At 37.5% G+C, this 16554-nt stretch overlaps 1 protein-coding gene and 1 pseudogene across 1 annotated transcript in view; one reads left to right on the top strand and one right to left on the bottom strand.

Annotated features, from left to right (window-relative positions):
• Window positions 1-14122, top strand: part of LOC117090212 (ankyrin repeat domain-containing protein 62-like) — a 32020-nt gene extending 17898 nt beyond the window's left edge. The window contains exon 4 of the mRNA XM_033222269.1: window positions 13979-14122. Coding sequence (XP_033078160.1) covers window positions 13979-14097 — 119 coding nt within the window. The 3' untranslated portion in view covers window positions 14098-14122. The remainder of the gene's footprint in view (window positions 1-13978) is intronic.
• Window positions 12672-13285, bottom strand: LOC117090202 (annotated as a pseudogene).
• Window positions 14123-16554: the final 2432 nt, after the last annotated feature.

The raw sequence follows: 16554 nt of genomic DNA, 5'->3' as shown, positions 1-16554 counted from the left end.
CATGATCCTAATGACTAAACATGTTAAACATCTTTCTATGGTTTTATTTGCCATCTGTATATCCTCTTTAGTGAACTATGTTTTCACATCTTTTTCCACTTACAAAATTAGATTGATGTTTTCTTGCTTGTTGAATTTTAATAGTTCTGGATACTATTACTTTACAAGAACATTTTTTCCAGTCTGTAGGTTGACTTTATTAATAGTGTCTTTTGAAGAGTTTTAAATTTTGAAGAACTTGTTTAGTTACAGAGTTTGTATTTTATGTCGTATCTAAGAAAACTTTGCCTAGCACAAGTAATTTTCTCAAAAATTTTATTCTGTGCATCATTCTAGAGGTCTTATAGTTCTGGGTCTTACACTTAAATGCATGTTTCATTTTGAGTTTATTTTTGTATATAGAATGAGGTATAGTGGAGTTATACATGATATAAACGTCATGCACATGTACCCTAGAACTTAAAGTATAATAATAATAAAAAAAAAGAGTATCCTTTCAAAAAAAATAGTTAAAAAAAAAAGAATGAGGTATAGATTCAAGTTAACTTTTTGGATCTGAACAGCCAGTTGTTTGAGCACTATATGTGGAAATGGCTATCCTTTCTCTACCGCATTGCCATCCTGCCTGCCTTTGTCAGAAATAAACTGGTTGCCTATATGTCATCTATTTGTGGACTTTCTATTGAATTCTATTAATTCAATGCTCCTCAAATTATGGTAGGGTTACTTCCTGATAAATCCACCCTTTCAGTCAAAAGCTAAGTAATACTTCATTAAACCCATTGTAAAATTAATAAGTTAAACCACCTGAAGTTGGGGACTGTCTGTATTTGACTTTCTTATATAGGTTGAGCATCCCTAATTCAAAATCCCAAATCTGAAATGCTGTAAAACCCACAATGTTTTCATTGTCAGCCTGATCTCACAAGTGGAAAGTTCCATAACTGAGCTCATGTGCACAAACTTTGTTTCATTCAAAAATTACAAAATATTTAAAATTACTTTCAGAGGCAGGCGTGATGGCTAATGCCTGTAATCCCAGAACTTTGGGAGGCCGAGGCAGGAGGATCACTTTTGGTCAGGAGTTCAAGATCATCCTGGCCAACATGGCAAAACCCCATCTCTACTAAAAATACAAAAATTAGTTGAGCATGGTGATGCACACTGTATTCCCAGCTACTCAGGTGGCTGAGGCAAGAAATTGCTTCAACTTGGGAGGCAGAGGTTGCAATGAGCCATGATCTCACCACTGCACTCTGGCCTGGGTGACAGAGCAAGACTGTCTCAAAAATTAGGATAATAAAACAAAGTCAGATTACCTTCAGGCTTTGTGTATGAGGTGTATATGAAAAATAAGTGTATTTTGTGTTTAGACCTGGGTCCTATGTCCTAGAGATCTCATTATGTATATGCAAATATTCCAAAATCCAAAATCTGCAATACTTCTGGCCCCAAGCATTTTTAATAAGGGATACTCATCCTGTGCCAGTGGCACATTGTTTTGATTACTATTGATTTATAATAATTCTGAAAATCACTTTTCAGATTTTGTTATTGGTTCTGATTTGGCTCTACTAGATCCTTTGCATTTCCACATCGATTTGTCAAATTAAAAAAAAGTCTGCTGGCTTGAGATTGATTAAGTTGGGATTGTGTTGTATTTACAGATTATGGAGAATGGACATCTTAACTATAATGAATCTTCCTACTCCTGAAGAAAGTGTATGTCTCCATTTATATAGGTTATATTTAATTTTCTCAGTAATATTTTGTAGTTTTTAGTATATAGGTCTTTTTATGTTTTATTAGCTGTTTCTTTCAGTTTTTGATATAGTCATTAATGATATTTTTAAAATTTTACTCTATCACTAGTATACAGAAATACAGTTGGTTTTTGTATGTTGATTTTGTATAGTCCAATCTTGCTGAACTCACTTATTAGTTCTGGTACATTCTGGGTAGATTTGATCAGATTTTCTACATAGACCAAAGATTATCAAAACTTTTCTTTCTCAAAGTACCCTCTTATTAAAGACTTGTGGCAAAAGGGGTTTCTCTTGTAGCTGATAGACTCTGCCATTGTAGTATGAGAGCAGCCATAGACAATCTGTACATTAATGAACACAGCTGTGCTCATTGATGAAGACAAGAAGCTGGTCCACAGATTAGAGTTTACTCAAACCTATTGTGTGGTCATGGTTGTGTATAAAGATAGTTTTATTTATTTTTTCAACTGGGATGACTTTTATTTCTTTTTCTTGCCTGACTGCGCTAGCTAGAGTCTTCAGAACAATGCTGCATAAAAGCAGTGAAAGCAGACATTCCTGTGTTGTTGTTCATCTTCTGGGGAACATACTCAGTTTTTCACCATGATACATGTTAGCTGTAGGTTCATCATAGATACTCTTTATCTTGCTGAGGAAGGTCCCTGGATTCTTTTTTTGCTGAGATTTTTTCATTTTTACAAAATCAGGAATGAGTGTTGAATTGTATCAAATGCCTCTATCTATTGAGATGATTCTATGGATCTACTGTTTTCCGTTGTTACTCTGGCAGATAACAACGATGTTTGAATGTTAAGGTGACCCTGCAGTCCTGGGAAAAAAACCATTTGTTTATGATGTATTGTCCTTTTATTATACTATTGGATTCCACTTTCTAAAGTAGTTATGATAAAGTGTTTATTGGTTTTTGTAAAACTTTATTTATTAGACCAGTTTATGTTCACAGCGAAATGGAGAGAAAGGTACAGAGACTTTTTGAATACCTTCTACCTGCACACATATGTAGCCTCCCTCCTTATCAGTAACCCTTCCATAGTGGTACAGTTGCTATAATGGATGAGCCTACATTGGCACATCAGAATCACCTGCAGCCCGTAGTGTGCATTGTACGCTGGTGCTATACATCGTATGGGTTTAGTCCCAAGGTACACTGACATGAATGCGTGTCATATACATTATTTTCACCTCCCTAAAAATCCTCAGTACTCTACCTGTTATCTCTTCTGCCATCCCTCACCTCTGGCAGCCACTGATCTTTTACTGTATCCGTAATTTTATGTTTTCCAGAAAGTCGTATAGTTGGAATCATACAGAAGTAGTAGCCTTTTTAGGTTGGCTGTTTGACTTGGTTAATTGAGTATGATGGTTCTTAATGTATTCATGTGATTGGTCATTTCTTTTTGCATGGAGTATTCCTTTGTTTGACTGTTTAACCACAGTTTATTCATTCACCTATTGGAGGATGTCTGGTTTTTTCACAATTTTGGTTCAGTTTTTACATTCATGCTAATGGAGGGAGGTTTTTTCAATGGTAATATCATTGCGGGTTTTGGTTCAGGATAATGCTAACATTATACAGTGAGTTGAGATGTACCCTTTTGTTTCTTTTTTCACAGTTAGTGTTGAATGTATTGTTTCTTCTGAAATATTGGTACAATCATCAAGAATAGCTAGAGAGCCTTGGAGTTTTCTTTGTTGGAAGATTTTCACTATAAACTTACTTGCCTCATGTCAGTTTTGTTACACTGATGATCTTAGCCAATCGATGTTCTAATTAGTACAACTGTGTGTGCTAGTGTGTGTGGGTGTGTGTGTGTGTGTCTCTATATGTCTTTGATTTGTGTAATTTTGGTGTTTAATTCTTTTTTTTTTTTTTTTTTTTATTATACTTTAAGTTCTAGGGTACATGTGCATGACGTTTATATCATGTATAACTCCCCTGCAATCCCTCCCTCCTCCCCCCTCCCCATGATAGGCCCCAGTGTGTGATGTTCCCCTTCCCGAGTCCAAGTGATCTCATTGTTCAGTTCCCACCTATGAGTGAGAACATGCGGTGTTTGGTTTTCTCTCTTGTGATAGTTTGCTAAGAATGATGGTTTCCAGCTGCATCCATGTCCCTACAAAGGACGCAAACTCATCCTTTTTTATGGCTGCATAGTATTCCATGGTGTATATGTGCCACATTTTCTTAATCCAGTCTGTCACAGATGGACATTTGGGTTGATTCCAAGTCTTTGCTATTGTGAATAGTGCCGCAATAAACATACGTGTGCATGTGTCTTTGTAGTAGAGTAATTATAATCCTTTGGGGTATACCCAGTAGTGGGATGGCTGGGTCATATGGTACATCTAGTTCTAGATCCTTGAGGAATCGCCATACTGTTTTCCATAATGGTTGAACTAGTTTACAATCCCACCAACAGTGTAAAAGTGTTCCTATTTCTCCACATCCTCTCCAACACCTGTTGTTTCCTGACTCTTAATGATTGCCATTCTAACTGGTGTGAGATGGTATCTCATTGTGGTTTTGATTTGCATTTCTCTGATGGCCAGTGATGATGAGCATTTTTTCATGTGTCTGTGGCTGTATGGATGTCTTCTTTTGAGAAATGTCTGTTCATATCCTTTCCCCACTTTTTGATGGGGTTGTTTGTTTTTTTTTCTTGTATATTTGTTTGAGTTCTTTGTAGATTCTGGATATTAGCCCTTTGTCAGATGAGTAGGTTGCAAAAATTTTTCCCATTCTGTAGGTTGCCTGTTCACTCTGATGGTAGTTTCTTTTGCTGTGCAAAGCTCTTTAGTTTAATTAGATCCCATGTGTCAATTTTGCTTTTGCTGCCGTTGCTTTTGGTGTTTTAGACATGAAGTCCTTGCCCATGCCTATGTCCTGAATGGTACTACCTAGATTTTCTTCTAGGGTTTTTATGGTATTAGGTCTAACATTTAAGTCTCTAATCCATCTTGAATTAATTTTCGTATAAGGGGTAAGGAAAGGATCCAGTTTCAGCTTTCTACTTATGGCTAGCCAATTTTCCCAGCACCATTTATTAAATAGGGAATCCTTTCCCCATTTCTTGTTTCTCTCAGGTTTGTCAAAGATCAGATGGCTGTAGATGTGTGGTATTATTTCTGAGGACTCTGTTCTGTTCCATTGGTCTATATCTCTGTTGTGGTACCAGTACCATGCTGTTTTGGTTACTGTAGCCTTGTAGTATAGTTTGAAGTCAGGTAGCGTGACGCCTCCAGCTTTGTCCTTTTGACTTAGGATTGTCTTGGCAATGCGGGCTCTTTTTTGGTTCCATATGAACTTTAAAGCAGTTTTTTCCAATTCTGTGAAGAAAGTCATTGGTAGCTTGATGGGGATGGCATTGAATCTATAAATCACCTTGGGCAGTATGGCCATTTTCACGATATTGATTCTTCCTATCCATGAGCATGGTATGTTCTTCCATTTGTTTGTGTCCTCTTTGATTTCACTGAGCAGTGGTTTGTAGTTCTCCTTGAAGAGGTCCTACATCCCTTGTAAGCTGGATTCCTAGGTATTTTATTCTCTTTGAAGCAAGTATTGTGAATGGAAGTTCATTCCTGATTTGGCTCTCTGCTTGTCTGTTACTGGTGTATAAGAATGCTTGTGATTTTGCACATTAATTTTGTATCCTGAGACTTTGCTGAAGTTGCTTATCAGCTTAAGGAGATTTTGGGCTGAGACGATGGGGTTTTCTAAATATACAATCATGTCATCTGCAAACAGGGACAATTTGACTTCTTCTTTTCCTAACTGGATACCCTTGATTTCTTTCTCTTGCCTGATTGCCCTAGCCAGAACTTCCAACACTATGTTGAATAGGAGTGGTGAGAGAGGGCATCCCTGTCTTGTGCCAGTTTTCAAAGGGAATTTTTCCAGTTTTTGCCCATTCAGTATGATATTAGCTGTGGGTTTGTCATAAATAGCTCTTATTATTTTGAGGTACGTTCCATCAATACCAATTTATTGAGCGTTTTTAGCATAAAGGGCTGTTGAATTTTGTCAAAAGCCTTTTCTGCATCTATTGAGATAATCATGTGGTTCTTGTCTTTGGTTCTGTTTATATGCTGGATTACGTTTATTGATTTGCGAATGTTGAACCAGCCTTGCATCCCAGGGATGAAGCCCACTTGATCATGGTGGATAAGCTTTTTGATGTGCTGCTGAATCCGGTTTGCCAGTATTTTATTGAGGATTTTTGCATCGATGTTCATCAGGGATATTGGTCTAAAATTCTCTTTTTGTTGTGTCTCTGCCAGGCTTTGGTATCAGGATGATGTTGGCCTCATAAAATGAGTTAGGGAGGATTCCCTCTTTTTCTATTGATTGAAATAGTTTCAGAAGGAATGGTACCAGCTCCTCCTTGTACCTCTGGTAGAATTCAGCTGTGAATCCATCTGGTCCTGGACTTTTTTGGTGGGTAGGCTATTAATTGTTGCCTCAATTTCAGAGCCTGCTATTGGTCTATTCAGGGATTCAACTTCTTCCTGGTTTAGTCTTGGGAGAGTGTAAGTGTCCAGGAAATTATCCATTTCTTCTAGATTTTCTAGTTGATTTGCGTAGAGGCATTTATAGTATTCTCTGATGGTTGTTTGTATTTCTGTGGGGTCGGTGGTGATATCCCCTTTATCATTTTTTATTGCGTCTATTTGATTCTCTCTCTTTCTTCTTTATTAGTCTAGCTAGCGGTCTGTCAATTTTGTTGATCTTTTCAAAAAACCAACTCCTGGATTCATTGATTTTTTGGAGGGTTTTTTGTGTCTCTATCTCCTTCAGTTCTGCTCTGATCTTAGTTATTTCTTGCCTTCTGCTAGCTTTTGAATGTGTTTGCTCTTGCCTCTCTAGTTCTTTTAATTGTGATGTTAGAGTGTCAATTTTAGATCTCTCCTGCTTTCTCTTGTGGGCATTTAGTGCTATAAATTTCCCTCTACACACTGCTTTAAATGTGTCCCAGAGATTCTGGTATGTTGTATCTTTGTTCTCATTGGTTTCAAAGAACATCTTTATTTCTGCTTTCATTTCGTTATGTACCCAGTAGTCATTCAGGAGCAGGTGTTCAGTTTCCATGTAGTTGAGCGGTTTTGATTGAGTTTCTTAGTCCTGAGTTCTAGTTTGATTGCACTGTGGTCTGAGAGACAGTTTGTTATAATTTCTGTTCTTGTACATTTGCTGAGGAGTGCTTTACTTCCAATTATGTGGTCAATTTTGGAATAAGTGCGATGTGGTGCTGAGAAGAATGTATATTCTGTTGATTTGGGGTGGAGAGTTCTATAGATGTCTATTAGGTCCGCTTGGTGCAGAGATGAGTTCAATTCTGGATATCCTTGTTAACTTTCTGTCTCGTTGATCTGTCTAATGTTGACAGTGGAGTGTTGAAGTCTCCCATTATTATTGTATGGGAGTCTAAGTCTTTGTAGGTCTCTAAGGACTTGCTTTATGAATCTGGGTGCTCCTGTTGGGTGCATATATATTTAGGAGAGTTAGCTCTTCCTGTTGAATTGATCCCTTTACCATTATGTAATGGCCTTCTTTGTCTCTTTTGATCTTTGATGGTTTAAAGTCTGTTTTATCAGAGACTAGGATTGCAACCCCTGCTTTTTTTTGTTCTCCATTTGCTTGGTAGATCTTCCTCCATCCCTTTATTTTGAGCCTATGTATGTCTCTGCATGTGAGATGGGTCTCCTGATACAGCAGACTGATGGGTCTTGACTCTTTATCCAGTTTGCCAGTCTGTGTCTTTTAATTGGAGCATTTAGTCCATTGACATTTAAGGTTAATATTGTTATGTGTGAACTTGATCCTGTCATTATGATATTAACTGGTTATTTTGCTCGTTAGTTGATGCAGTTTCTTCCTAGCCTCGATGGTCTTTACATTTTGGCATGTTTTTGCAATGGCTGGTACCGGTTGTTCCTTTCCATGTTTAGGGCTTCCTTCAGGGTCTCTTGTAAGGCAGGCCTGGTGGTGACAAAATCTCTAAGCATTTGCTTATCTGTAAAGGATTTATTTCTCCTTCACTGATGAAGCTTAGTTTGGCTGGATATGAAATTCTGGGTTGAAAATTCTTTTCTTTAAGAACGTTGAATATTGGCCCCACTCTCTTCTGGCTTGTAGAGTTTCTGCCGAGAGGTCTGCTGTTATTCTGATGGGCTTCCCTTTGTGGGTAACCCGACCTTTCTCTCTGGCTGCCCTTAAGATTTTTTCCTTCATTTCAACTTTGGTGAATCTGGCAATTATGTGTCTTGGAGTTGCTCTTCTGGAGGAGTATCTTTGTGGCGTTCTCTGTATTTCCTGAATTTGAATGTTGGCCTGCCCTACTAGGTTGGGGAAGTTCTCCTGGATGATATCCTGAAGAGTGTTTTCCAACTTGGTTCCATTTTCCCCCTCACTTTCAGGCACCCCAATCAGACGTAGATTTGGTCTTTTTACATAATCCCATACTTCTTGCAGGCTTTGTTCATTTCTTTTTCTTCTTTTTTCTTTGGTTTCTCTTCTCGCTTCATTTCATTCATTTGATCCTCAATCGCTGATACTCTTTCCTCCAGTTGATCGAGTCGGTTACCGAAGCTTGTGCATTTGTCACGTATTTCTCGTGTCATGGTTTTCATCTCTGTCATTTCGTTTATGATCTTCTCTGCATTAATTAGTCTAGCTGTCAATTCTTCCACTTTTTTTTCAAGATTTTTAGTTTCTTTGCGCTGGGTACGTAATTCCTCCTTTAGCTCTGAGAGGTTTGATGGACTGAAGCCTTCTTCTCTCATCTCGTCAAAGTCATTCTCTGACCAGCTTTGATCCGTTGCTGGCGATGGGCTGCGCTCCTTTGCAGGGGGAGATGCGCTCTTATTTTTTGAATTTCCAGCTTTTCTGCCCTGCTTTTCCCCATCTTTGTGGTTTTATCTGTCTCTGGACTTTGATGATGGTGACGTACTGATGGGGTTTTGGTATAGGTGTCCTTCCTGTTTGATAGTTTTCGTCTGACAGTCAGAAGGACTGTCTGTTGGTCTGTTGGAGATTGCTTGAGGTCCACTCCAGACCCTGTTTGCCTGGGTATCAGCAGCAGAGGTTGCCGAAGATAGAATATTGCTGAACAGCGAGTGTACCTGTCTGATTCTTTCTTTGGAAGTTTCCTCTCAGGGGTGACGCCACCCTGTGAGGTGTGGGGTGTCAGACTGCCCCTAGTGGGGGATGTCTCCCAGCTAGGCTACTCAGGGGTCAGGGACCCACCTGAGCAGGCAGTCTGTCCGTTCTCAGATCTCAACCTCCGCGTTGGGAGATCCACGGCTCTCCCCAAAGCTGTCAGACAGAGTCGTTCGTCTGTCTGCAGCGGCCCCGCTCTTTCCCCTAATGGACTGCAGCTGTGCGCTGTCCCAGAGGTAGAGTCTACAGAGACAGGCAGGTTCCTTGAGCTGCTGTGAGCTCCACCCAGTTCGAGCTTCCCAGCGGCTTGTTTACCTACTTAAGCCTCAGCAATGGCGGGCGCCCCTCCCCCAGCCTCGCTGCTGCCTTGCGGATAGATCGCCGCAGACGGCTGTGTTAGCAGTGAGGGAGGCTCCGTGGGCGTGGGACCCTCCCGCCAGGTGTGGGATATATCTCCTGGTGTGTGCCTGTTTCCTTAAAGCGCAGTATTGGGGTGGGAGTTACCCGATTTTCCAGGTGTGTGTGTCTCAGTTCCCCTGGCTAGGAAAAGGGATTCCTTCCCCCTTGCGCTTCCAGTGAGGCGATGCCTCGCCCTGCTTCAGCTCACGCTGGTCAGGCTGCAGCAGCTGACCGCACCGATTGTCCGGCACTCCCTAGAGAGATGACCCCAGTACCTCAGTTGAAAATGCAGAAATCACGGTCTTCTGTGTCGCTCGCGCTGGGAGTTGGAGACTGGAGCTGTTCCTATTCGGCCATCTTGCTCCGCCCCAAAGCCTTGTACTTGTAGCGGATGGCACCAGCCAGGAGAACCAGGAACACAGTCCTCCCATCGTGCTCTGCCGCCCTCTACCTGTTTTAATTCTTATGGGTACTTAATAGGTGCTTATATTTATGGGATAAATGAGACATTTTGACATAGGCTTACAATGTGTAATAATCACATCGGGGTAATTGGGGTATCCATTAACTCAAACATTCATCATTTGTTTGTTTTTGAACATTCCAAGTGTACTTCCTCAGTTATTATAAAACTACAACAAATTTTCACTGACTAAAATCACATTATTATGTTCAAATGCTAGATTATAGGCTACATCTAATTATATTTTGTTTGCATTAAGCATTCTCATTTTCCACCACTGTTACATTCTTCCTAACCTTTGGTAACAATTCTCCTACTCACTATCATATGAAAATAATTGTTCTTTTTCACTCCCAGACGTGAGTGACAATGACAACATGTGAAGCTTTTCTTTCTGTGCCTATATTATTTTACTTGACATAAAGTTCTCCAGTTCCATCCATGTCATTGCAAATAACAGGGTCTGATTGTCTTTTTATGACTGAACAGTACTCCATTGTGTATATATACCACATTTTCCTTATCCATGTGTTGTTTGTGAACAAAGATTGATTCTAAATCTTGGCTATTGTGAAGAGTCCTGTTATAAACACGGGAAGCCAGACATCTATCTCCTCAATATACCATTTCCTGTTTTTGAGTATACACCTAGCAACGGAATTGCTAGATGGTATGATGGCTCTTAGCCTTCTGAGGGCCCTCTATACTGTTCTTCACAGTGGCTGTCCTAAATTTACATTCTCAGCAACAGTGTAAAAGAGTCCCCCTTACTCCACATTCTACTAACATTTATTAGTAACTCATTTGGGTAAAAGCCATTTTAACGAGTGAGATGATATCTCACTGTAGTATTGATTTGCATTTCTCTGGTGATCCGTGATACAGAGAACCTTTCCATATGCCTGTTTGCCATTAGATTGTCATTGGATAGTAGTTCAAGACAAAACAAGGCCAAGGGAAAGTGCCATTGTGCTTTTATTTCTGATCATGTTTCTCCTCACAGGGGAAATAGCAAAAAGATTAAGAAATAGAAGTCATCAATATGTAAGATACTAGTGTTAAATGGAGAGGAAAGAAGTGGTGGGGATAATTTATGAGAGATATAATACAAGGGGAAGAATGAAGACCACAGATTGAGAGACTTTTGCCAGAGCAGAAGGATTGTGAAGGGGGAAGGAGGGAGGAAGGAAAGAAACTATCTTAGTCGCTTTGGAGTTAATGATGAGGACACTTGAGAGAACTTACTTGAGATGGCTTCTGTATATTTGCACTTAATCAGGACATTAGATTATCACTGCCCCTAAAGATTACTGTAAGCAGTGCAAGGGAGTGCAAGGGAGTGCAAGTGTTGGCGTAAACCACAGCGACTCATTTCTCTACTCCTTATCACACATCAAAGATACAGGTTTTGTTGATATTAATTAATCAAATTTCATTTGAACTAAGAAATATTGGCTTTTTTTTGAGCAAGTTATTTTTGTCAGAAACCTGTTTTTCGGAGAGTAGCATGGTATGCCAAGTCAAACTAATTTTAGAAACAAAACGATTATAGGATTCGTTTCTTGAATAACAAAACTAATACTTTCAATAAACATTGCACTGATTTTGAAATACAGAGTGTTATTAATAATGAATAAGTCTGTGGAAATTAAATTTTTTCATAAATATTTGTACATCAAAAGCTTATTTTATGTTAATTGTTGGTGTGTTTTATATATCTTCTTCCATGAGTGGGTTAAGAATTTTTAAGAAAGGGCCCAACTACTGGATCCAAGTAATGGAGGCATAACAGTAGCCCACCTGAGGTTGGAAAACAATCGATATTTTTTTCCAATGTTATTCTACAACTGTCTCTCTAAGATGGTCATTTCAGAACATTTTCTTTCATGAGGAAGTAGCTATATGTTCAACTATGCTGTCATCACAACTGTGTACTTATTAAAATATATTAAAATATTTATTTTAATAAATAAAAGTACTTATTAAAATATAGGACACATGGTTGAACATGAAAAATACATGTAGAATAATGGTATAATTAAGTATGATGTGTTGCATTAAAAAATATGCCACAGCACTCTCCCAGAAGCTTTGACAGTTATCCTCTCAGGATCATGATTTGCTATTCTTACTGAAAAACACTTTTTTTTTTTTTGCAAGCCAGTAGGTTAATTTTGGAATATGTGCACTTTTCTTTTTTTAATGATACAACATTTTATTTAAAAACAATTCATAGAATACATTTTCACATTAGGAATTCCCATAGTAGGAAAATAACAATTTATTACTTATAGTTTTATATTCATGGACAGATTGTTTCAGAACAAGTAAAACACATTTGAGAATTGAGTGTCAGTTTAGAATTTGTAATATTTTGATACGTCTACACGGGGAACCTTGCTCTTAAATGGAACTTCTCTATATTCAGAAGTACTCCAAGCTTTTCTTCCTAAGATTTAGAAATTCATAATGTAAGATACAGCATTTCCTAATTTTAAAATTTCCCTGGTATATGTAACCATCAATAGGTGGTATCTACTGAATAGAGAGGGAAGTTTTCAAAAACTAAACACTGTCTAATTTTCTGCAAAGTTTTTATTCATGAATTAACAGTATTTCCCTTTGTCCATTATTCCCAAGGCAAATGCAGAAGTTTGATCATGTATGATAGTAATAAAGCTGGATTCTCTTTAAGAGATTGATAAAAGGCAAAAGCTCATATATCATGTTTAGTTATACTGTGACTCTTACGAGAAGCTGGGAGGCAACCCCATTAACTCACCAGAATACAAAACTCAGTCTCACAATTTCTTAGTCATAATTCTTCTCAACCTTTTCCTCAAATATTAAATTTGGAAAATAATCTTGTGATTAAGAGAAGAAGGCTGTCCACCAATGGACTTACCTGTTATTTCTTCCTTATTCTGAGTTGAATGGCATGACAAAGCAGAGACAAACAGGCATACATCAATTCTTCAAAGTACGAAGTCAGAATGGTCAGAGCTTCCACAGCACGGCAATAGCTTTGCAGATGCCCACATCGTGATCGTTGAAATAGCAAAGCCCAGCAAACGTTAAAGCTGAAAGTGCCAAAAGCTCTACCTTGGTAGCTTTCTGCAAGGCATCCCTGTGAACGTGGTCATTAACCACCTGTCCAAGGCCCCAGTAACTATGAAGAGTGAGGGTTGCAGCCAGGAGTAGTCGGTCACAGAGCCAAGGATTCAAATAAGCAGCTGGAAGCAGGCCCAGGAGCAAAACACTGACGACCCTCTCACTAGTCCAGTGGAGAGATGCAACCTGGGAACCAGGATGGTGGCTCGCTGACAAGCAAATGTGCTGCACTCCACACCATTCTGTGGTAGGTCAGTTCTGAAGTAATGCTGAGATATGAGCAGGTTTGACCACTGGGGTTCGCAGCAACAGAGCTCAGCCTTCTTGGGCACCGCGAAGGGTGTTCAGTCTCCAGAGAACCATCATTTCATTCTTGATAGCTCAAGGTCATCCACCAACCCCCACTTTCTGTTTTAGTTATAGTCAGTTAAAACATAAACCCGCTTTTGAAACCTTAACTGCATGTTTTATGAAACCTGTATTATATAAAACTGTTTATCTGGGGAGAGAGCCAGAATCAAAGAAGAGTTTACATAGCTGTCTGTTGAAAAATGAAATTTGTCAGAATAGTAGAGGAAAACATTTCAGATACAATGAACGGGGTGTATATGGATACACGTATAAGCAGTAACAGTCATATTGGAAGTTATTCATAATGAGAAGCAGGCTTAGTGTGTTATTAAAAAGGTAATGTTAGGAAGTAAAGAACAATATATACTGTTAGTTTATCTGTTAATACTGGATTTTCAAATTTTGTTTTTCTGATAGTTTCGTTCATTTATATTGGGTGGATTAATTTGTGAGCGAATCTTTGAGGTGTTGGTCTATGGCTTGAATCTGGTGACATCTGGTGTCTTACCAAGTAGTTTGTTGAAGTTTTGGAGAACTAGAAGTAATTCTTAAGAAGTAGATATATCACTAAAGATTAAGCTTCATTAAAATTCTCAATTTATACAAGAAAAATATATGTTATTTTCATTTTCATTTTATAACGACTAAAGTTTTTATCTAATTGTTCTAAGTAGTTCATTTTAACTAAATATATGGATTTGTGAGCAGAACAAGACTTAGAAATGACATCAGAGGGAGAGCAAGAGAGCCTTGAAGGATGTGAAAGTAGCCAACCACAGGTATGTCAAAATTTAATTTCAAATTTCTGGTTTTCTTTGGTAATGTAGCATAATCCAAATGAAATTACTTTTGGACTAGCCTTTTAGAATCAATTGAATATAATTTAATAGTTAATTTTAAAAACATTTTAACTGTTTCTAAAACTTAAAGTATCTAAGAATCTACAGTGATTTACAGCTAATATTAATCTTGGAACTAAGGCAAAAAGTTCCTGAGTATTGTTTGCTGTTCCGTTTTTATAACCTAATATAATAAAGAAGGTAATATCAAATATTGAATTATAATTTTAAGCAATAAAAAATTATGAATAATTTAACAGTGATGGCTGCTGAGTTGGATTCCTGTTAAAGGAGTAATCATTGCCAGTGGTCCAAAATTTGCATTTGATATTACTTATGACTAATACCAAGATTAAACATGCATACTCCATTGTGATCGCTTACTAATTTCAATATCTATGTTCAGGGTAGATGGGGTCATAAAATCAACCCAACTACCTATCAAGAGAATCAGACCTTGCAGAATGGCACCTTTGGTGTTTGGGTTCAAGCAATAATGTTCCCAACTTATTTCAACATAGGAAATCTGCAAATATTTTTAATATTTTAAATCAACTGCCATTCGTAGGCCTGAAAATTTATTAGAACTTGACTTAAGCCTATAGTTTATATAGCTATATAACACTATTATTTTACAGTATATATTTGAATTAAAATGTACGAATTTGCTTTTCTTTTGATTGGTGTTGATTTTGACTCCTAATAATTTAAAGTTTATGCCTTCTCACCAGTTAGTAATCTTTGAAAAAACACTCAAATGTCCACTGTTGGGTATCACTATTTCCGGCACAGTGAGATAAATCTTGTTAAGTGAAGATGACTTTGTATTACTAAAAATAATCTCTTATTTCATTTTTGGTAAATCTGTCACACAATGAATTAATGTTACTGCAAACACTGTCAAAGTGAAGTTTGATGGTTTGTGTTTTTCTTATATTTTAGGCTTATGCAAACTGTTTTTCACTTTTTGGTTACAGGAAAGTGATTTGGGATTAGGTAAACATATATTAAGAAATTTAACAGTTAAATTTTCATTTTTTCATACTTCATTATTTAAAGACAAAGTTGTCCTTAAAGCATATACCCTGACAGAAAAGACATCTGACAAACAAAACTCATAATCTTCCACTTTCACATCTGCAAAAAATGTCTCAGCAAACAGAAGTGAACAAGTATTGTAATGGCATACATCTGTATATGCGGACTCCCTATGTGCAAAAGTATGAGGAAAATGTGGATCAAACAAGACAAATGAGGTGGAAAAAAACTTTAAAACTCATCAAAATTGAGTTAAAGCAGAATTGGGTGAAATTTGTGAAGAATAAAAACTACTATGTTTTTAGGAAGAGCCATTCCATGATAACTACAGGAATAGCAAACTTAAAGAAAATACCCTCAAATTTGACAAATAATGCACCTGATTGTCAGGAAAAGATGTATCTGGAGTGTTCATCTAATATGTATTCCTAATATTTCCTGTTTAAAAATAGTGCTGCCTCATAAATGTCTTTTGATCTCATTTATACTCTTGGTCTCCAGAATTTGCTTGCCAGTCATCTTCTAATTTTTTTAAATGAAAATAAAGTATACTGTGAAAATAGTAACAAACCAGACACAGAACATGCTTTTAACATTGACCAGGAGAATTTTATAATGACACAAAAAGTACAAAAGCAAGGAACTCAGAAGTAATTACCATTGAAATAAAAGAAGACCAAGAGTGTTGTAGGTCCATGATGAAAAAAATCACCAACATAACATTAATTGCAAATTGGACATCAGAAATGTGCCTCAGTTTAGTGATCCAACAAGCCTTTTAGATTTGTGGCTTACCTGCTCCAGATAAATTAAGTATGTGAGAAAAAAAAAAAGCATAGTGTTTCTGTTGTTACAGACACTTAATAAGAATACAAAACCAATACAGAACTTGTTCCAGAGACCATTATATCCTAATTACAGTACAAATAACTATAAAAGAATAGAACTTGGGTTAGAAATGTGCATTCTTCTCCACCACAGTGACAGAGCATCAAAAGTACATATAGAATAGTTACAGCACAATATACAAAGACTAAGAATGAGGCAGGTATATTACAACTAGAGTTCCAGCCCTTGTGGCTGCTTTCATGGTCTGATGTTGAGTGCCTGCAGCTTTTCCAGGTGCACAGTATGAACTGTCAGTGGATCTACCTTTTTGGGGTCTGGAAGATGGTCGCTGTCTCTTCCCACAGTTCTTAGAAAGAAGAAAGAAAAGTTCAACTTCAGAAAGATTTACAGGGTCACTTGCTGCTATTTGTTTTTCTTTCTCTTGACCAATTATTTGGTGCATTCTAACTTTTTTACTTATGAAAAGCTCTTATGCCAAATGGGGTTATCTATATACATAATTGTGTGTAGAAATAGATTATTTCTCAATTTAAATGATAGGTTCAGGAAAACATTCTA

Source organism: Trachypithecus francoisi, unplaced genomic scaffold (genome assembly GCF_009764315.1).
Source record: "Trachypithecus francoisi isolate TF-2019V2 unplaced genomic scaffold, Tfra_2.0 Contig00977, whole genome shotgun sequence".
Classification (NCBI taxonomy): Eukaryota; Metazoa; Chordata; class Mammalia; order Primates; family Cercopithecidae; genus Trachypithecus; species Trachypithecus francoisi.
The sequence above is the reverse complement of the archived record's forward strand: the minus strand, read 5'-3'. Positions and strand labels throughout refer to the sequence as shown.